The sequence below is a fragment of the Schistocerca piceifrons genome, chromosome 4, assembly GCF_021461385.2.
Source record: "Schistocerca piceifrons isolate TAMUIC-IGC-003096 chromosome 4, iqSchPice1.1, whole genome shotgun sequence".
Classification (NCBI taxonomy): domain Eukaryota; kingdom Metazoa; phylum Arthropoda; class Insecta; order Orthoptera; family Acrididae; genus Schistocerca; species Schistocerca piceifrons.
Window position 1 is genome coordinate 831,171,401 of NC_060141.1, and position 22,566 is coordinate 831,193,966.

At 42.6% G+C, this 22,566-nt stretch overlaps 1 protein-coding gene across 1 annotated transcript in view; it reads right to left on the reverse strand.

Annotated features, from left to right (window-relative positions):
- The window catches only part of LOC124796376 (testis-specific serine/threonine-protein kinase 3), a 41,746-nt gene extending 19,485 nt beyond the window's left edge, over window positions 1-22,261 (reverse strand). The window contains exon 1 of the mRNA XM_047260537.1: window positions 21,789-22,261. Within this exon, the coding sequence (XP_047116493.1) occupies window positions 21,789-22,261 (473 nt within the window). The remainder of the gene's footprint in view (window positions 1-21,788) is intronic.
- Between the last annotated feature and the right edge of the window lie 305 nt (window positions 22,262-22,566).

Consider the following 22,566-nt stretch of genomic DNA (forward strand, 5'->3'; position numbering starts at 1 on the left):
ATAATGGAGATTAGGGCAGGCACAGGAACATATTTATAGATAGTTATTCGGTATCGATGGTTTGCAGGACAGATTTTCTGTGCAGTCCTCGTGTATTAGAGGTGAAGCAGTAGAGCTACGTTGGCCATTAAAAAAACCTATATTTGGAGTAGTGCTCATAGAGGACGTTACGGTATAGACACGTTAGGGTAAATAAAAGTAGCCTAGAGAATAGAGTTCCAGGGTACAAAGGAACACTGCGAAGGGAAGGAAATACTGTAGTAACCTGACTATTGCTGATGTTGAAAGCGATCACCATTCATCTCTTGCTTCTTTTGGGCCCTGGTCGGCAAGTTTCTAAAGGTGAATCAAAGGTGGACTGCTTGAATTGCTGCAGTCTCATCCGAAATGTTCTGCTGCAGTTCACGAAGACGATGAAGGTTGTTGCGATACACCTTATACTTGTGGGCTCCACACACAAAGTAATCGCACACTGATAGATCAGGTGACCCAAGTGGCCAGCTAGGGCCGCGACCAGACTGACTTTTGCTAACAACTCTGTCAGGAGTGAAGACTATACAAATATGCTGCAAGGTTCGGTTGGCTGTATGAGCTATTGCTCCATCCTGTTGGAGGTAACTGTAGGTATTTTCCTCCTCCGTCAATGCTGCTACAAATCCACGTCCAGTCGTATCCTCTCGTCCGGGGCACTTTTATTTGCCACAGCCTGTATAAAGGCATACAGACATTCATTTTTACTTGATCATTACGCATGAGTGGAAAAAGAAGGAATATATAGACAATACTGCCACAACATAGCACCGACCACTGGTCTGCGGAATATGTAACTAGATGTAGGCTCCTGTCTACAGCAGGGCTGCGAAAATGCTAAGCTATAGCGATTTGCAGAGGATTGAGGACTGGCGGGCGTTGGAGGTGAATATAGATCAATGTAACTATTGAATGTAATGTAGCCGAAGAGAGCTGATACTGTTCGATTACGTCATTGACTGCAAATCACTAGGAGCAGTACCAATCGTAAAAAATATCTGGATGTGAGCAATGGTTGTGAGTTTCTTCTTGTGCGTTAGTGTGCTAGTTTTACTACTTGTGATAGCTCTTTACATGGCCAGTGACGGGTAGAGGCGTATATAGCCTTGCGACGAATGGAACAGTGCTGTTGCAACATGATGGGATTTCAAGAGCGTTATCAGGGCTCTCTGACTTGGTTGGTGACATCTAGAGCCACCCTTGTCAGTCAAAATCAAGTAGATGCAAAAGCCATAGATCGAAGACTGGAATATTCGTGAATGGCGAGAGCATGGGGAAGGGGGGGGGGGGGGGTAGGGGGTAAGCGATACTCTGACAAAAGGGAGGCTGAGAGGTGGTGTCTTAATTGCCTTTTATAAGTGTTATGAGCAGACATATTACTCCGTTCCACATACGTCAGGCGATGATGGCCTGGTCAGATGAAACCCGACTTCAGTTGGTAAGATTTTAGTTGGTAAGACTGATGACAGGGATCGAGTGTGGCGCAGATCCCACAAAGCTATGGACCCATTTTGTCAACAAGGCACTAAGCAAGCTGATGGTGACTAGATAGTGATGTGAGCTGTCTTTACATGGAGTAGACTGGGTCCTCTGGTCCAACAGAACTGATCATTGACTGTAAATGATTATGTTCGGCTACTTGGGGACCATCTGCAGCCTTTCTTGGACTTCATGTTCCCGAACAATGATGGAATTTTTATGGATGACAAAGTGTGTGCCGTGTGACCTGGCCACCATTGTTGGCGACTGGTTTCAAGAACTCTCTGAACAATTCGAGCGGATGGTTCGCTCACCCATCAAACATTTATGGGACATAATTGAGAGGTCAGTTCGTGAACAAATGTTGAACCGGCAACAATTTCGCAAATGGACAGCTACAGATGCAGCATTGCTCAATATTTCTGTAGGTGCTTGCAACTGAGTCCATGTCACGCCGAGTTGCTGCACTACGCCGAGCAAAAGGAGGTCCGACACGATATTAGAAGGTATCCCATGACTCTTGTCGCCTCAGTGTAATCTTAGCGTTTTGCTTATCCATGTGTCGGAGTCGGACAGCTAGAGCGCTGTCGTGGCGGTCGAGTCGGCAGGTGTAACGACTGCCGAGCGGTCTAATGCACTTTGAATACTTCGCGGGAGAAGTCCTATCGCATTTTTTTCAGTTTTAAACAACGAATTAATTCTCGAACTCCTTCCACAGCCTTCATGATTTCAAGACAAGCATTCTGGAGTGTGCGGTGCGGTGCAACAGGAAAACACTGTTCGGATTACGGGTGCCACTGTTTTATTCGTTCTTCAGTAATGTCTGTAGCTCTGACACTCCTGTTCTTATCCCGGTGGAAGAGCCGCAAGAGTGGAGAATACTAGCGAAAGATATACCTTTCCCTGCAGAACCGTCATCGCCTTTATTATTATTATTTTTTTTAAAATCCAGTACAAGTATACAGTGGTAGGGGAGCGGATAGTTACGTCACACACTAAAACTGGAACATTGAGGTTGGGTCAATAGGAGGGCGTACTGTGGCACCCTTACACGTCTCAGAGGCATGATTCAGCGCAGGAGGCAACAGGGAAAGCAGTCGAAAGGATTGCTCTGCTACTAGCAACTGTTTTTTTAAGAAAACACCACAACAAGAAATACGCAGCAGGATTACGTTCTGCTTAAAACGAAAACTAGCTTGCTGCATGGTTAAAGAGCAACAGAGTCGTAAATTAATTATTTTCCAGATCTAAGATGTCACAATATTCTAAAATGTCTGCAAAACACATCAGCAGCGCAAAAAGTGCAATGTTTACATTGATTTATTTATGATCTAGTTGTTGTTAACTTCAAGAAAAAAAGGCCTCAATCAATTAATGCTATGTCACGTATGGCTATCATGTAAAAGAAAGTGCAAGCTAATTTCCACATGTATGCTAGGATATCCCAAAAATACTGAAATACTTTTTTGTATGCATACAATTTTAATCTATTTCTAAAATTTCACAACAATTTTAAATAAACTTTCAGAAACGTAGGACCTCGATAACCCTTGCTGACTTGTATCGAAACACATTAGGTCGGCAGTACTTGCTTAGTAAGGCAAATGCACGCTCCTGTCTCGATGTGTTTGTAACATTGTTACTAACCGTATTGTTGTTAGTCAGATAAATTATTTAGTAGCTCTAAAAGGCATATATATTTTAATAGGTGCCGTAAGACATCAAATAAAAGGTTCAAAACTGCCCTCTAATGGACAAGGTCTGGCAGTTTTATTTTATTATATATGTGAAGTAAATTTAAATGTGAATGAAGTGTAAATCTCAATATTCGTGAATACATTACCTTTTGGGAAAATGGGCGAATACCTACCAAATGTTTACCTAATTGTGTGAAGAAACTAGTGAATATACATCAAGGCTAGTGTGAATTACAAAAAAAAGCCACAAAAAGCCAAAACGTATTTGAGCAGTGCCGACAAGAGTTTATTAACAAGTTAAATGATTTGTTTAACGTTGCACACGCCGATGCACTTCAATTAACGAAATTAAATGAAGATAGAATCTTCTTAAAGCATCAGACAGAACCAGGTTAGCCTGGCCACTTAGCTGGAGTGGACAGAAACTGGCTAAAGAGGAACGGTCGCGGCTCAGGACTATTGAGGAAGAAAAACGACGTGCTAAATATTTCTCCATGCTAACACCTTCGACATCATCTTATGAACTGTTACAAAAGTCTCACATTCTGATTGTAAATGACTTGCATTTACAAGATGATTTCTAAACTGTGGTCGAGAAAAAAGAACCTGGAACTCGTAAAACAACTACATGGAAAAATTTCATTACTCCAAAATTAATCACAAGTGCTACATAGACAGGTGTCAGTTAAGCATGAAAGATACAGTGTTCATTCTTGAAGCTACCATTGAAGCAGTTGCATACACACTGATAAATTTCCTGTAGTTAAGTCCTCGATTAAAATAATTCATAAACTAATTTTCAAGACGAGGTACCAGACGCTGGGACTGTTCACTGGGATGGTAAAGGATTGTCTGCTTTACATTGGCGAAAATCAAAAGAAGAACGTCTTCTGATAGTTATTTCACGTGGAAATAAAGAACAACTTGGAATGCTATTATAGACTACAGTCTCGAGGATAAAGTGCAATTTCTTTGTTGTGATACTACAATTTCAAATATAAGTCTTATCAATAGTGCCTGTGTGCTTCTCAAACAAAAACTTATTAGAAATCTGGATGTTTGTGCTTGCTGTCATCGCGTGTGTGAAATTGGTGTCAAAATAGCGTGTTCGAAACGAAAATGAGTCAAATGACAACAAATCCTGATATTACACTGTTCAAGGAACTTTCTGTGAGATTTGTAGGAAGAGATACACGTAGAAAATTTAAGATTCGATCTCCAGGTGCCATACACAAAAGCGCGAAGTATGGTGAGAGCTGTATATTCTCTGAAAATATCTTTACGTTCAATTCAAAATTACGAGCGAGGATGATGCACCAATGTTAGACGTTTGCCTCCTCATTGTGATATCCTACGTCAAGACATAGCTCCAACATAATTTGGCCGTAAAAGCACTCTACCAAGACCTGTGATTTTTGAAGTTGATGAAGACTTACGAAAAAAGCATCTCAAAACCAGCTTGCACTTTATCTTCGAGATTCCAGTCTACAACTGCGTTTCAAGCATTATTCGCCTGTTCGCATCCTAAAGTACTTTAGAGAGGATAAATCAACATTTATGCTATTTGCCTGATGAAATTTCTATCTTCTCTCTGTTTGACGTATCCTCAACCATGTGTTGTTCAGAGGACACTACTTTACTTGGAATATGTGCCTCAGATTTAATATTTGATACATCGTTTGCTGAAATTGTCGCACTTTTAGTTCGACAGACAGTATCCACAAAGTCAGTGCCATTTACACGAAACACAAACATACATTTAGAGAAGCACCGGTGTGTGCCGTCCGTGGATCATCCTTTTCATGCCAATGCTTCAAACCACCACCACACTGTTACCAGTGTAAAAGCACATGCCTCACTTAGCCCATCCGGTTACTGCTTAGTAGTAAGATGCTAATCAAGCCTCTTGAGTGCCACACTGGTCCTATCATGATTTCAGCTGATCTGTATTGAGGTGTTGGTTCTGGAAAGCAATTTGGGTATAAGCAGGTATGCCTCCTACACACACACACACACACACACACACACACACACACACTGAATGGTTACATGAGCAGCATTATCGATAACAGATGATGAGTTACAACCTTTGGTTATAGGTTTTAAATTTCCATGCACAGCTACTTGCGGGGAGGAAAACGATTATGTCTAACACTTCCACAGTAACGCTCTCCCGTGTAAGGCATAAAAAAACCTTTCTCGCATTTATAATAGGGAGCAGCAAGTCTACCGGTAACATCACATGCTTTGCATGGGGTTTCAGAAAGCCAGCCTCCCAACCGATGGTTTCATGGCGATACGCTCCTGTGGTTATACACTTGTACAGTAACCTCACTATTTATAGCGTGCACGTGCAGTGGAACCGGAGAATCGGCGGCTCAGCACGACAACACCATGCCTCCTGCGACCTGCTGGTGCAACCTGAGCGACAGGTAGGGTCCGCAAGGCTGTTGTTGGTATTAGCCAAACCTGAGCAACTGCGAACCCGAGACTCTGCTCTCCGCCTGCTGGTGCAGCCAGAGAACAGAAGGGACTAATCATTAGCACCTACAACTGTGCCACATCTGCCAGGTATAAGAATTCCATACTCACTGTTCACTTTCATTTACGTATTGGACGATTGGGATTTTACCATATACAGAGAGGCTCACAAGAGACCTGGGATGCAAGTAGCAATCGGCTGCCAGTGCTGTGATTGTCGTGTTAATGATGTCTCCAAAATTATTTCTCCTTTTCTTCAAGCAGAGCACAGATGATGTGTGTTAAATACTTACATAAGTCCAGTTGTGAGGAGATGGAAAATAGGAAGTGAATAAATAAATACAAAGTTCTGTTAACAAGAAAACATTTTATTTCCTGGCAGACTGCGTAACAGTATTACGTAGCAGCAACCAGCCAGTGCAAACGCTCACGCCACAGTCGACCAAGTGCATTTATGTTTGATCATGGTCACAGACAACCCACAGTGCTCCCGCTTAGCAGAATACACATAACGCCTAACGCCTGACACCTAAATCAAGACGTTCTCTGTGCGCACATCATTGTATGACCACTTTCTACTGTAACAAATGCTAAACAAAAGCCGCAATGCATATTAAGGTGATTTATAGCCTAAGGACTGCAAGACTTTTCTGTAAGCGCACCCAGCTCCCATAATTTTCCAGAACTTTTACTAATTTTTTTCTCCAAGTACTCCCACGTCTCCATTCTGAGATATATAAGTAAACAAGTGATTATAAATGACTAACAAGTAGCGCAGTGCAATATTTTAACACAAATAATTTTATAACACACCTTAAATCAAGTAATACATCATGATAATTTAGTTAAACATTACAACCATAAGGTACAGAGGACTGGTTGTTAGATAATATAATATATTATAGTATGACTGTTATGTAGAATGCATGCATTTTCTAAGGTGATAATGGTCTACACAAAGCTGTTGCAATAGTTACACTCCTGGAAATGGAAAAAAGAACACATTGACACCGGTGTGTCAGACCCACCATACTTGCTCCGGACACTGCGAGAGGGCTGTACAAGCAATGATCACACGCACGGCACAGCGGACACACGAGGAACCGCGGTGTTGGCCGTCGAATGGCGCTAGCTGCGCAGCATTTGTGCACCGCCGCCGTCGGTGTCAGCCAGTTTGCCGTGGCATACGGAGTTCCATCGCAGTCTTTAACACTGGTAGCATGCCGCGACTGCGTGGACGTGAACCGTATGTGCAGTTGACGGACTTTGAGCGAGGGTGTATAGTGGGCATGCGGGAGGCCGGGTGGACGTACCGCCGAATTGCTCAACACGTGGGGCGTGAGGTCTCCACAGTACATCGATGTTGTCGCCAGTGGTCGGCGGAAGGTGCACGTGCCCGTCGACCTGGGACCGGACCGCAGAGACGCACGGATGCACGCCAAGACCGTAGGATCCTACGCAGTGCCGTAGGGGACCGCACCGCCACTTCCCAGCATATTAGGGACACTGTTGCTCCTGGGGTATCGGCGAGGACCATTCGCAACCGTCTCCATGAAGCTGGGCTACGGTCCCGTACACCGTTAGGCCGTCTTCCGCTCACGCCCCAACATCGTGCAGCCCGCCTCCAGTGGTGTCGCGACAGGCGTGAATGGAGGGACGAATGGAGACGTGTCGTCTTCAGCGATGAGAGTCGCTTCTGCCTTGGTGCCAATGATGGTCGTATGCGTGTTTGGCGCCGTGCAGGTGGGCGCCACAATCAGGACTGCATACGACCGAGGCACACAGGGCCAACACCCGGCATCATGGTGTGGGGAGCGATCTCCTACACTGGCCGTACACCACTGGTGATCGTCGAGGGGACACTGAATAGTGCACGGTACATCCAAACCGTCATCGAACCCATCGTTCTACCATTCCTAGACCGGCAAGGCAACTTGCTGTTCCAACAGGACAATGCACGTCCGCATGTATCCCGTGCCACCCAACGTGCTCTAGAAGGTGTAAGTCAACTACCCTGGCCAGCAAGATCTCCGGATCTGTCCCCCATTGAGCATGTTTGGGACTGGATGAAGCGTCGTCTCACGCGGTCTGCACGTCCAGCACGAACGCTGGTCCAACTGAGGCGCCAGGTGGAAATAGCATGGCAAGCCGTTCCACAGGACTACATCCAGCATCTCTACGATCGTCTCCATGGGAGAATAGCAGCCTGCATTGCTGCGAAAGGTGGATATACACTGTACTAGTGCCGACATTGTGCATGCTCTGTTGCCTGTGTCTATGTGCCTGTGGTTCTGTCAGTGTGATCATGTGATGTATCTGACCCCAGGAATGTGTCAATAAAGTTTCCCCTTCCTGGGACAATGAATTCACGGTGTTCTTATTTCAATTTCCAGGAGTGTAGATTCTACTCAGAAAAATGTTAAGTTGAGATCACCAAAGATCACCTCTTCAACATTTGCAGTATTCCGAACCTAGATGGCTAGAAGTGGAAAGGTGGCTTTCTGTTAATGGTAGATAGTAAGGCAACATTTTATCCTTGCATGCTGGTACAACATGTCGACATTACAGTTTGTAGGGAATAGAGCAGCACCATGTCATACAGTAAGCGGAGAAGCAAGGCATCCGATGTCACTCACAAGTAATCAGAACCGCCTAGGGAATTTCGAGTTAACGATGATGTAAACGACGTAGTTGTAGATACTACGTTGCGAGGTCCGACAGTAGATGCAGGCCTCTATCTGTAACATATGTTTATACCATGACACCCATGCAGTCTGTAGTTTTATCGACGAGTGTGGAGGTGGGGATGCTTGATTATATGAGCAATGACTTGAAATTCCCCAGGTGGTTCTGCCTATCTGTGAGTGACATTGGACATCATGTTTTTCTGCCTTCTTTACGGGCACCGGTATGTTGCCGCACCATATATTATAATGGAAATCTCGACGTGTTGTACTAGCACATGTGATGCCACGACTAATAACGAGATATAATTGCTTTCTTTTCTTTTACTACCTTGTACTTCATACATATATTTCTGGTCACGTAGAACATTTTTCATTTGATTATATAGTGTAGAACATTAACTGTGACTATGTTTTTGAATAGGGTCCGCCTTTAGCAAAACACAGTTTTGTTATTTAGCCTGAACATGTTTCAATGCAGTTGCAGCATCTTCAGTGGGCTTTTATTTCTCATCTTTCTACCAAATGGTGTGGTTTTTCCGATGTGTTGTGTTTGTGCAATGACTGTTTTGTTCCACAGTTTGCCATCTTCAACCACTTACACGTTTTCTTTTTCCTCATCCTCACCACTGTCAGACACTATATATTGAGATGCCACTGTCACTGTTTCACTGTTTAAGAGCTGTAAAAACAACCACCGTCCGCCATGTTTGTTTTTACAGCTCTTAAACAGTGAAACAGTGACACTGGCATCTCAATATATAGTGTCTGACAGTGGTGAGGATGAGGAAAAAGAAAACGTGTAAGTGGTTGAAGATGGCAAACTGTGGAACAAAACAGTCATTGCACAAACACAACACATCGGAAAAACCACACCATTTGGTAGAAAGATGAGAAATAAAAGCCCACTGAAGATGCTGCAACTGCATTGAAACATGTTCAGGTTAAAAAACAAAATTGTGTTTTGCTAAAGGCGGACCCTATCCAAAAACAAACATATTGTTAAAGCAAGCACGGGAAAAAGAGCTTCAGATGATTAACTGTGGCTATGTTTACTTTGCCGATTTCTATAAGAGTTCCTTATGTAATAGATTTCTTCTTACGTGTGTAGTAATGGTGTAGGTTTAACGGTGTAGGTTTCGCCGGACTTCCGCGTGTTAGACACGGGTTGAAATTTGAGTTTATAATGGACGTTCTAAACGGACGTTTTATTACGCGAACGCTGTTCGTTTTTGGAGAACTATGCCTGTGGCAGGGACAGTGCACTCGTGAAAAGAGAGTATTGTCGTCGGTTTAGAATTGAGCTGCATTACATAAACTGTGAATTCAATACTGTTCATTTTCTTGGCTATGATATATGACGTATGCTAAAACAGTAACAGCCAATGTGGAAACTGTGAACTGTGTTGCTACGTAAGTGACTGTTTTCGCGGGAACAGTGTTATCGTGAACCACGAATATTAACCGTAGAAGTACTGTCTAACTTCGCAATGACGTGCGGACTGTGCCAAACTATCGTGCGTGAAAGTTGCAGTTGAACTACTACGATCTTCAAGTGCTGCATAGATAGTTATTTTGTTCCGGCCTACGACAAATGGGTGCTACACAACTTACTACGACCGCCAGCCGAAACAGGATGTAAGGAAAGAGGATATATTAATGCCAAGGACACGACTGGCTAAATTTAAAGGAATCATATCAGCAACTTCAAGCTGCTTCTACCGCCGTCACCACATCACGCCGACCCAGAAGAGATATGACTGAAAACCATTCCTCTCTTCGAGAAACTCGTAATTGTAAATGATTTAATTTCTTTCTGCCTCGTAACAGACCACCTCTTAACGTTTCTCTCCGTAAATAAAGGCACAGTAGCGTATTGCGAAGACTGTTCACCTTCAGTGATTGTTGACCCCACCTCTAACAGTGGTTATTGGCATCATTTATTTGTTTTTGCTTTTCAGTGCATTTACTAGTCGTTGCATGCGCTTTGTGTGTTGTACTGTGAAATGTGGCCAGACGTGCAAGTTGAGGCATCCACCATTAAAGTTATTTACACCGACCAATTACAAAGAAGTAGCTTACTCGCCATTGGTTTAAGTTGACGTATTAGAGAGAACTTTGAATCTAACAGCTGTCAAAGTACTTGATCTATGTTTAAATGCTACTTAACGTCATATTTCCATTCATTCGTGTTTAGATACAGATTTATCTGAGAGTAACTGTTACTGGTAAGCAAAATTACAGTATACTGTGTCCTTATTTATCAAATTAACTTCAGAATGTTTTACTGTTTTCACTGTCAATGGATTTTATTAACAGGACTGGGCAACTTCTCATATAGAGGCTTGCTTCTGAAGTTTCCGGAAGTAAAAAGGGTTCTTGGGGTTTATACAATATTAATTTACTTCGTGCAGTTTTTCTTTAAACATTTTCTGAGTACAAATTCACGGTCATAGTAAATCTCCAGGAACCATTTTCTTCACACACACCAGTATGAGGTGTTGACCTACTATCTACCATTAACAGAAAGCCATTGTTCCACTTGCAGCCATCTAGGCTCAGAACATTATTTTGTACAAATAGATAATCTGCTGTGTACACTCCCACCTCATGGTGATCTTGCTAATATCGACTTAACACTTTTCCGAGAAGAATCTAACTACTGCAGCAGCTTTGTGTAGGTAACTATTACCTTAGGAAATTCATGAGTCCTACATAAGTGTCTTTTATTATATTATATAAAAGGCAGTGAGTGTCTGCATCTTATGGTTATAATGTTTGATTAAATTACTGTGGTGTGCTGGTTGTTTTAGTGTGTGTTATTAGTGTATTTGTGTTAATATATCGGACTGTGCTACTTGTTATTCATTTAAAACCAAGTATTTACCTATACATCTTAGAATGGAGACATGGAGGTATTTCGAGAAATAAACAGCAAAAGTTATTGAAATAGCTATGGGAGGTGGGTGTACTTATAGAAAAAGTCTTGATGTCCTGCAATACATATTGTGACATTTGTTTAGCATTTGTAGCAATAGAAGGCGGTCATACAATTGTGTGCCTACAGAGAACGTCTTCCACGAGGTGCCAAATGTCAGGCATCAGATGCAGCCATTGGGCATTACGTGTTTTGTGTATTCTGCTTAGTCTGAGTACTGAGAGTTGTCTGGGGCCACTATCACAGGGTCGTCTGTGGCACGACCGTACACCCGACTTGTTGCTACCACAAAATACTATCATGTAGTCTACCAATAAATAAATTGCTTTGTTTTAAACAGATCTTTGAATTTTTTTTATTCACTCCCTTCTCCGTCTCCTCACTACAGGATACTTTCCATCTCCTCACTACAGCATTTAGGTAAGCGTTTAACATACGTCTTCTGTGCTCTGCTTGAAGACAAGGACAAATAATTTTGGAGACATCGTCAATACGATGACCAAAGCACCAGCAACCGATTACTTCTTGCATCCAAGGCCCTTTGCAAGCCTCTCTGTATATGGTAAAATCTCAATCATGCAATACGTAAATTAAAGTGCACAATGAGTTCCGAAAGTGAACTAGCTTTCTGGCATTCAGCTCTCCAGCAGACACGGCGCACCTGTAGCTGCTAATCAGGAGACCCATCCATTCTCTGGTTGCACCAGCAGATCCAACAGGCACAGAGCCAAGTCTTGGTATGTATTGTGATTTCTGTTAGCAAAAGTTGCAGAACAATGGATACCAGAGTCGTAGTTGTGGTGTCACCGCCAGACACCACACTTGCTAGGTGGTAGCTTAAATCGGCCGCGGTCCATTTAGTACATGTCGGACCCGCGTGTCGCCACTGTGTGATCGCAGACCTAGCGCCACCACAAGGCAGGTCTCGAGATACGATAGAGCACTCGCCCCAGTTGTACGACGACATTGCTAGCGACAATACGGACGAAGCCTTCCTCTCATTTGCCGAGAGACAGTTAGAATAGCCTTCTGCTAAGTCCACGGCTACGACCTAGCAAGGCGCCAATTGTAACAGTGCATGTATCTTACGAGTCGCATTTGTATAGTCAAGAGAGATGTATCACAAGGATACAGTAAAGTTAAGTATAAAGCAGCTACGTACTTTTCTTGCTACCATTCAATAGTTATCCTGTTCCAGACTTGACGCCCGTCGACGTGTGAGTACGCGTGCCTTTCTGTCGGCTACCTCAAGTGGCGTAACAGTCTTGTTACGTCACTACAGTAGTCTTGAGAATGAGGGACACCTCCTGATGCCACTACATGTGCGATTTCTACAGAAATATGCCCCACACACCTACATAACAACATTGATTTTGTCATGGCAGTTTTAGGTCCCAGAAGCATCATAAATTTCCGCAGAAATACACGTGTCAGTATGCATTCTATAGAAAAAAATTGTAATTTTCTTGCCAACCGGCTCAGCGATGTTCTCGCATGTGCAGCCTGTAAAGAGTAGGACATCTGAAAGTGTGATTATTGTACAAATCCGGAAGCATCTTTGGTGATAGCTGTTAAATTTCCATGTGCAGCTGCATGTGGTGAGAAAAAGTATACATGCAGTCTATACGAATATATAATGTAGAAATGTGCTGAACCCAATTTCCTTTCCAGAACCAACGTCTCAAAACCGTTCAGCTGAAATCATGCTAGGACTAGTGTGGCCTAAATACAGCACTCAGCAGGTTAGATTAACATCAATTGACGAGTGACCTCTTACTACTAAGCAGCAACCGGATGAGGCATGTACTTTTATACTGGAAATGGTGATGGAACAGTGTATTGGTGGTTTGAATCATTGGCATGAAAAGGATGATCCATGGACAGCAAACGCTATGTGGTTCTGCAAATGTATGTTTCTGATTCATGTAAAGGGCATTGACTTTACGGATACTACCTGTCGAACTAAAAATGCCTCATGTGGGATTCACATCCTATTCTCACAAAACTACTCTATAAATCTACATTAACATAACCAGCCTGTTTCTGTAGCTCTATAAAGTTGCCTAGGTGGAGTGTCAAGTTCACTTGGAGGTGGTGGCGCATATATAGAGCAACACCAAGGGTTGCACATTGAGACAGTTACAGTTGACTGTTTAACGTGGATGATTTCCAATTATAGAGTAAACCTTATACACTATTTTACATAACAAATCATAAGCGCAGGAGTGAGCAACTTTTTTTTCTTTTTTTTTGTGGGGGGTTGAAATACAGCTTCACTGGCGGCTCAGGGTCTTACTGTTTTGGTGGATAGTAAAACTGTTCCATTCGACAATGATGTCATTCCAAGATATCACTGGAGTGCACGTTGAAGGTGTGGTGGTGGGACTTGAAGTCCCATACCACCCTCCAACGGTGGAAGTTCAGGCCGCGGGCAAATTTTAACTAACTGCAAACTACAGTACATATCAACACTGGTGGTTTCTGATAGTCGATATCCATCAAGGGGTCAAGTCAACACTAACGCTTCAGTGCTATAGTTAGCCATGGTCAGAATTGGAGTCCTCAAGGATGATGAGAGGAACAGGGTGTCAGTGCCAGTGCAGGGGAGGCGTTGTGCCAATGCTTTGTAAGCCAGCGACTGTGTCGCATAGGGTTTCCACTTTGGTATAGAGCCGCCTCGCCTTCTCTCACATGGATGTCTTGAGAGTTGCCATGTCAGTTTCCTCGTAGAGGGTAACTACCCTCGTGAGGGGAGGGGCATGCAGGCTCCATCAGAGCACCTTATTCTGCAGGTGCTGGGTTCCCTGCTGGTGAACATTTGGTACAACGCTTTTATCAGCTTTAGTCCTTTTTGGGTTACATATTCGACATGGCGGTGGAAGAGCAGTTTTTTATCCATCCGGACACCTAGGTATTTGGAATCATGGGACCTGGACGCCTGCAATAGTGATGATGTGACGGAGGATGGGGCGCCGTTTATTTATTTATTTATTTATTTACACACACGTCAAGTTCCATAGGACCTAATCGAGGAGCAAATCTCCAAGGTCATGTAACATGTCAATATATGGAATTACAACATAAAAGTAATAACAGATAAAAATAAAATGTTTATGAACCCGAAAAAAGTCTATCTATAAGATTAAGTAAACGCAGTCAACAATACAACAAGAATCAACTTCATTTTTCAAGGAACTCCTCGACAGAATAGAAGGAGTGACCCATAACGATACTCTTCAGTTTCGATTTGAAAGCGCGTGGATTACCGCTAAGATTTTTGAATTCGAGCGGTAGCTTATTGAAAATGGATTCAGCAGTATACTGCACACCATTCTGCACTAGAGTTAAGGAAGTCCGATCCAAATGCAGGTTTGATTTCTGCCAAGTATTAACTGAGTGAAAGCTGCTCATTCTTGGGAATAAGTTAATATTATTATATTGTTAACTAGAAATGACAGTAAGGAATATATACTCCAAAATATAATACCATACGACATAAGCGAATGAAAATAAGCAAAGTAAACTAATTTTCGTGTCGAACGATCATTCACTGCAGATGCCGTTTGAGTAGTAAAAATGGCAGCAATGAGTCTTTGAACAAGATCCTGAACATGGGCTTTCCACGACAGTTTACTATCTATCTGAACATCTAGAAATTTGAATTGTTCAGTTTCACTAATAATATGCCCATTATATGAAATTAAAACGTCAGGTTTTGTTGAATTGTGTGTTAGAAGCTGTAAAAACTGAGTCTTACTGTGATTTGGCGTTAGTTTGTTTTCTACAAGCCATGAAGTTAGGTCATGCGCTGCACTATCTGAAACTCGGCCAATGTTGCACACAACATCCTTTACTATCAAGCTAGTGTCTTCAGCAAACAGAAATATTTTAGCATTACCCATAATACTAGAGGGCATATCATTTATATAAATAAGGAACATCTGTGACCCCAACATTGATCCCTGGGGCACCCCCCACTTGACTGTACCCCACTCAGACCCCACATCACAGCTATTCTCACCATTGTGAATAATGACCTTTTGATGTCTGTTGCTAAAGTAAGAGGTGAACCAGTTGTGAGCTATTCCCTGTATTCCGTAATGGTCCAACTTCTGGATCAATATTTTGTGATCGACACAATCAAACGCCTTAGTTAAATCAAGAAATATGCCTAGCGTTCGAAACCTGTTGTTTAACCCATCCAGTACCTCACAAAGAAAAGAGAATATAGCATTTTCAGTTGTTAAACGACTTCTAAAGCTGAACTGTCTCATTTGATAGCAAATCGTGTGATATAAAATGATCAATTACCCTTACATACACAACCTTTTCAATAACTTTAGCAAACACAGATGACATAGATATAGGTCTAAAATTGTCTACATTATCCTTTTCTCCCTTTTTATAAAGTGGCTTTACTACTGAGTATTTTAATCATTGAGAAACTGACCATTCCTAAAGGAAAAATTATAAATCTGGCTAAATACAGGGCTAACATCTAAAGCACAGTACTTTATTCTGCTACGCACTCCATCATATCTATGAGAGTCCTTAGTCTTCAGTGATTTAATTATTAACTCAATCTCCACCTTGGCTGTATCACAGAGGAATATTTCAGATATCAATCTCAGAAAGGCATTTGCCAAGAAAGTTACATGATTCACCGTAAAAACTAAATTATTATTCAATTCGCCAGCAATGCTCGGAAAAGATTGTTAAATACTGTACATATATCTCACCAGTCAGTAATGGAAATACATTTACTACTAACTGACTGTATATCATCGACCTTGTGCTGCTGACCACCAGGCCAGTGAAGAAGAATGCCGTAGTTTACGTGGCATTGAGGGCAATCTTGTTGGAACCACACAGGCCACAGCCGCGTCCACCTGCCTCTGGAGGCGAGCAATGAGCTGGTCTGTGGCATAAAGCGCCGGGTGGCAGGACTGGCATATCGTTAAAAAGGATGTGACATAAGATGGAGCGTTGACTTTGCTGAGTAACCAACAAAGTCCTGTCGTGGAGGAAATTATCAGCGATCTTCTCATAGACGTCAGAATTTTGTACACAAGATTGTCCTGCCAGATCTTGTCATATGCGTTTTGCAGGTCCAAGAAAACCGCTGGCATCGACATGGCGGAGTTAAAACCCTTGCTGACATGTTCCGTGATCCGAAGCACTTGGAGTTCGGCTGACAGGTGGGAAATGAATCCACACTGTTCCAGATGGATTGTCCCAGCCGCCGCTGGAGGCTGGGAAATGCGGTGGAGGATCAAAGATTCCGTCTTCTGTGACGCATACAAATGCCCACCAAACTGAAAGACAGGCTGCAGCCTCTTCTGCCCACCTGTTGAAGTGCCACAACCCTCTATTGCGGCGCCTTCTCCACCAGCCACCACGCCCACCCCTGCCTATTGCAGGGTCATCGCCCTTGTTGAAGGGCTCAACCAGATTTTGTTATAATGGCGAATTGCCCACCACACAACCACCAGCCCCTCGGGATCTAGTTGTCTGTATCTTTACTGCTAATGGCCTTAAAGGTATGAAGACTCAACTGAACACTTTCCTCTACGACCACCACGTGGACATTTGACTCGTCTCAGAAACCCACCGACGATTTTCGTCTCCGCAACATACTTTGCTATCACACTGACTGACTCCATTTCCGAGGTGGGGGCACGGCAATGCTTTTGCATAAGTGACTCGTCGATAATCACGAGGTTCTCCAACCACTCGAACATATAGGGGCCGCAGCAGTCACTGTTTCTATCCGCCTTGGTGCTATAACTTTTGCTGCGGCGTATTTGAGCCCTAACCTGCCACTTCTTGAGGCTGATCTCCGTACCTTGACATCATTTGACAAATTCATTGTTGGGTCAAATCTCAACACCAACCATCTGGCTTGGCATTCTCGCGCTGCTAATCCCAAGGGATTAGAGGACCCTCTGGCGCTGTCGGTGTATGGCCCCCACAGTCCCACCCCTATACCAGACCGCTCTGACTGCCAGCTGGACGTTCTGGATGTGGCCATTTTCAAGATCAGTGCGGTTCAACGTTATTGGTAACCACATTATAAATATTATAAAGTGTCCAGACATGCACCTGTGGGAAACAATTACGTCTTTTCTTTGTTAAAGAACGTGCTATTACTAGGCTGGAGACCACAACAGAATGCATTGTGTGTTTGATCACTGTACAAAACTGTTTAGGTATGTACATGATGACTTCTTTTTTTCTCTTCAACGACTATGTTATAAAAGATAATTACATTATTCTGACAATTATTGGTATCTCTACACCGCTACTGCTGCTGTAATCACATTATTTCGTCTCTGCTTTCTGTATATTGCGATGTCGATATCCCATCTCTGCCAGCCGGCAATGCCATGTCCTCACACTGCAGTGTTGCAGTATCACACCTCGTCATATTTATGGTCGTTTTGTTTAAGCTTGGCTTATTGGAAGTCCGCACATGGAACGATGTGATCGAGGGCTTTTTGTTAGTGTATATTTCAGCTGTAGCAGCCTCAAGGGTCGGAAGAATCTCTAACATCATTTCCGGTTGCGACTCACCAAATTTTAGAACACAACTACGCTGAAGAGAAAAAGAAACTGGTGCACCTGCTTAATATCATGTAGGGTCCCCGCGAGCACACAGAATTGCCACAGCACGACATGGGGTGTACTCAACTAATGTCTGAAGTAGTGCTGGAGCGAACTGACACCGTGAATCCTGCAGGGCTGCCCATAAATCTGTAAGGGTACGAGGAGGTGTACATCTATTCTGAATGGGACGTTGCAAGACATTCCAGATATGCTCAGTAGTGTTTCGTGTCTGTGGAGTTTGGTGACCAGCGTAAGTGTTTAAACTCAGAGGAGTGTTTCTGGAGCCACGATGTAGCAATTCTGGACGTGTGGGTTGTCGCATTGTTCTGCTGGAATTGCCAAGTTCGTCGGAATGCACAATGGCCACGATTAAATGCAAGTGATCATACAGGATGCTTACGTACATGTCAACCTGTCAGAGTCGTATCTAGACGTATCAGGGGTACCATATCACTCCAACTGCACACGCCCCACACTGTTACAGATCCTCAGCCAGGTTGAACAGTCCCCTGCCGACATGCAGGGTCCATGAATTCATGAGGTTGTCTCCATACCTGTACATGTCCATCCGTTCGATATAATTTGAAATGAGACTTGTTCGACCAGCCAACATGTTTCCAGTCTTCAACAGCCCAATGTCGGGTTGACGGGCTTAGGCGAGGCGTAAAGCTTTGTGTCGTGCAGTCATCAATGGTACACGAGTGAGCCTTCGGCTCTGATAGTCCATATCGCTGATGTTTCGTTGATGGTTCGCTCGTTGACGCTTGTTGATGGCCCAGCATTGATACAGTACATGCAGCAATTTAAGGGCTGCACTTCTGTTGCGTTGAACGATTCTCTTCAGTCGTCGTCGGTCCCATTCTTGCAGGATCTTTTTCCGGTTGCAGCGATGTCGGAGATTTGATGTTTTACCGGATTCCCGATATTCACGATATAATCGTGAAATGTTCATACGGCAAAATCCCGACTTCATCGCTGCCTCGGAGATGCTGTATCCAATCGCTCGTGCGCCGACTGTAACACCGCGTTCAGACTCACTTGAGTCTTGATAACCTGCCACTGTAGCAGCAGCAGCGATCTAACAACTGCGCCAGACACTAGCGACCGCAGCACCGTATTCTGCCGGATTACATCTCTGTATTTGAATACACATGCCTATACTAGTTTCTTCGACGCTTCAGTGTAGTTCCACAGGTAAATCTACATATGTACATGTTATAGAGAACAGCAGCTCTTTAACTTCCGTTGCGGCATTTGTTTATCATCTGTATCAATGGAGGCTGGTCGTAGACTTGCAAGGCGTACGAAATTGAATTTTCGTAGCGATGGTGCTTAATTGTGATAGACATTAATTTTAATGAGTTATACAGAGAATTTATTAGCAACAGTATTTAATTTGTGCTTGCAAAATTGGAGATGTCTCACAATACATGGTAAGTAGTTGTATCATTTCGAAATATCAATTCAGACCTTATCTTTGTAAATGTCTCAGTGTTACTATTGTTGGTCATGTATGCGTAAGCAGTCCATGTCCTTCTAAAGTTTAAGTGGTACTTGGTAGTAAGGACACCTTATTCCTCCCACCCCTAATAAGACAATTGTGTGTATGTCGTGGTGTAGCTGGTTGCAGGCTTTATTTTTGTAAGCCATAGTTTCCAGAAATACAACTGCACATATTGCATACACACATTATGTATTTAGATACTGCTGCAATGTAAACATTACATTTTCATTACATTTTCTGACACACTTTAGAATACTGTGACTTCATAGAAGTTGATTTCAGCGTTATAGCGTGTTTTTCTTGTAGTTAACCTTAACTAGATCCTACAGAGTCCATGTAAACATCGCACTTTTCACACTGCTGACGTATTTTCCAGACATTTTACTTTATTGAGACGTCGTAGATGTGGGAACATGATATCGGAAACATGGTCTATAAAGCTTTTAGACAGCCTTAGGCACCTTAGCTTCGATCGCAAACTGCTGTTATGTACATAGCCTCCAGTATACCTTTGTCATCTGTAATAATAGAAATAACTGTCAACCAGTGTCATCAGTTATACGTTTCTAGTGACTAACATGATTCATTATTTTGCCCTCCTAACCTGGTGCTTGAGAACAATTTAAATGCTGAAATATTTACCCTGAGGATGTATTACGATTTATATCAAGATTAGTCCTACTTAGTTACTTCCAGAGTGTCAGTTTGCTTGTGTGTTTGTCTGCTCAGCGTAGTACTTTAGCCAACATGTTTTTTCTGCATTAATAATACTAGTCACGTTCCTTTTTTTATGACATCGATTCCCTCTTAAATGTCAGCTATTATCAGGCACGGAACGATGCATTGCAGTATGGACGGAATTTTCAATTCTAAATTGGCGTACATGTGTATTTACAGAAATTAACTTGCATTTTCTTTTACACTGCAAGTGTACATGAAATCAGATTAATTGACTTGAGCCTTAAAATTTTTTTTCTTCTAGATAACCTCAAATAGGTCCTAGATAAATCAATGAAAACATCGCACGTTTTGCGCTACTGACGCATTTGGCCGATATTTTAGAATATTGCGAGATCTTAGATGCGGAAAATAATTAATTACAAGTCTGTTGCTTTTTAACCATACAGCAAGCTATTGGTGGCAGTACGATATCGTGGTTGACAGATCGAACTTGGCTTATTTTATGTTGCAGACGTTTGCTAGTGACAGTAAGTATTCGTTATCTACAGTACAGCCATCTGCTTGTGAGAAGAGCAAGCGGGATTTGAAACAGAAACTGTTTTATTTCACGTTTCAGGTAAAACTCATTTTCAATAAACAAGAATTCATATTTTGTTATTTATATTTTATAATGAAATGTTGGTTTTTAATTATTTATAGAGCAATGTACTCTCTACTCGTTCCAGTATTCCATGGCGAATGATACATACGTAGCTTCAAACGAAATTTAGCAATGTGACTTAAACGAATTTTTGGAAGTCAGCAATAACAAACATAGTTGGCAAAATTTTGAACTAAATAAGATATTTTATAGTATTTGGCTGCTGAACAGGGGTGTGGGGGGATGTGGAGAATGGGGTGCCCCCCCCACCCCCTCTCCCCAGTACATACCCTTGGCATATGGCTAGGTTCCTGGTATGGTCGATAATGCTGAAGCTGATATGAAACAATTCCCAGTCCCCTCCTCTGCTCCTCCATGACCTTGGCACAATGGTAAAGGGTCTAGAGATTCGTTTGAACACCACAGTGATTTTTTTGGCATGGTCCTGTTGGAGGTGGTCTGCCGTTGTCTCCCTCCAGCCTCTGAACTGACTCACCCAGTGAGATGTCAAATGGCTGATGACGATGATCACATTTCAAATTAAAATGCAATGCACAGAAACGAAATTCAAAAAATAATACATCGTTACATGTACCCGTCGATGTTTAAGTGTCAGAATACGAATAAAATATTAGAGTTGAATCTTTGGATGGTCCTGAGATTTTTTAATCGTTTCTTTCAGTTCTAGCAATAATTCACATGTGTCTAAAATCCAAGTTTGGTTGGGGCTTGGAGTCCATGTTAAACCATACATCCCCATATAACTACTTGGTTAAGTGCATTCACAGGTCCAAAGAAGGCACAGCCACGCCGTCTCCAGTACGACTATGCCTAGCAAATACTGTCGTGTTCTTATTACGCTTACTACAAAAAATCTAATAAGTGTATTATACTAATGTGAAAGTAAATTATTTTGACGATGATATTTTACATTGCCTTCTCTATATGAAGGGTCTTCTCTATTCGATAACAATTGAACAGGTGTAGCTTCCACAGGATCCAACATTACACGAAACAGACGAGAATGTATGAGCCCATAGATACGAACCTGCGGGAGAGGAGTATGTTTTCGCACTTGAGGTCCCGGTGTGCAATGTTCTTGCCATGTAAGTATTGGAGTCCAAGTGTCATCTGCTTGAACCAAACCTTGGCCTGTTGCTCTGGTACTATTCCGTTGCGCTTTATGAAGTCCAGAAGGTCGCCATTATCCGCATAGCGCATGAAGATGAAGACGCGTGGTCCTCGTTGCAATATGCTGTGAACTTGAATTATGTTTGTGTTCTCTATTTTTGTCAAAATTTCCAACTCGCGAGGGAAAAACTTTTCTAGGAAATCCTTCGGCGCCTTTTCTTTGTCGAATATCTTGCAAGCAAGTCGCATCTTCCGCGGACTTTGGCCATCCACGTAATCGGCAAGATGGACAGTGGCATAGGAGCCTTGTCCTATTTTCTTGCCTATGAAATAACCTCGTTGTTCTAAGGCATTTACTTCTGAAGTCCGAGGACTCACTCGGGACGTCATTACTTCCCCACTAGCTCCCAGGGATGTGCTCATAGGCCTTACACCTCCAGGAATTCATTGGATTCAAGATATGTAGTCCAGAGCGGCGGTTTTGTACTCCATACATCCAATTTTGACAAATGAAGGCGATGCGCTGAAAATAAAACATTCAGAGAATGAGATATTGGCATACATTTTAGTTTCAGTTTGTATTCAGCGCAACGTTAGAAATCAGGAAATGGGCATAAAACAAAGAATTGCGTTTCCCATCGCAGCTCATCTACACCACGAATTAAGAACAGTGTTATTTAACACAATGTATACTT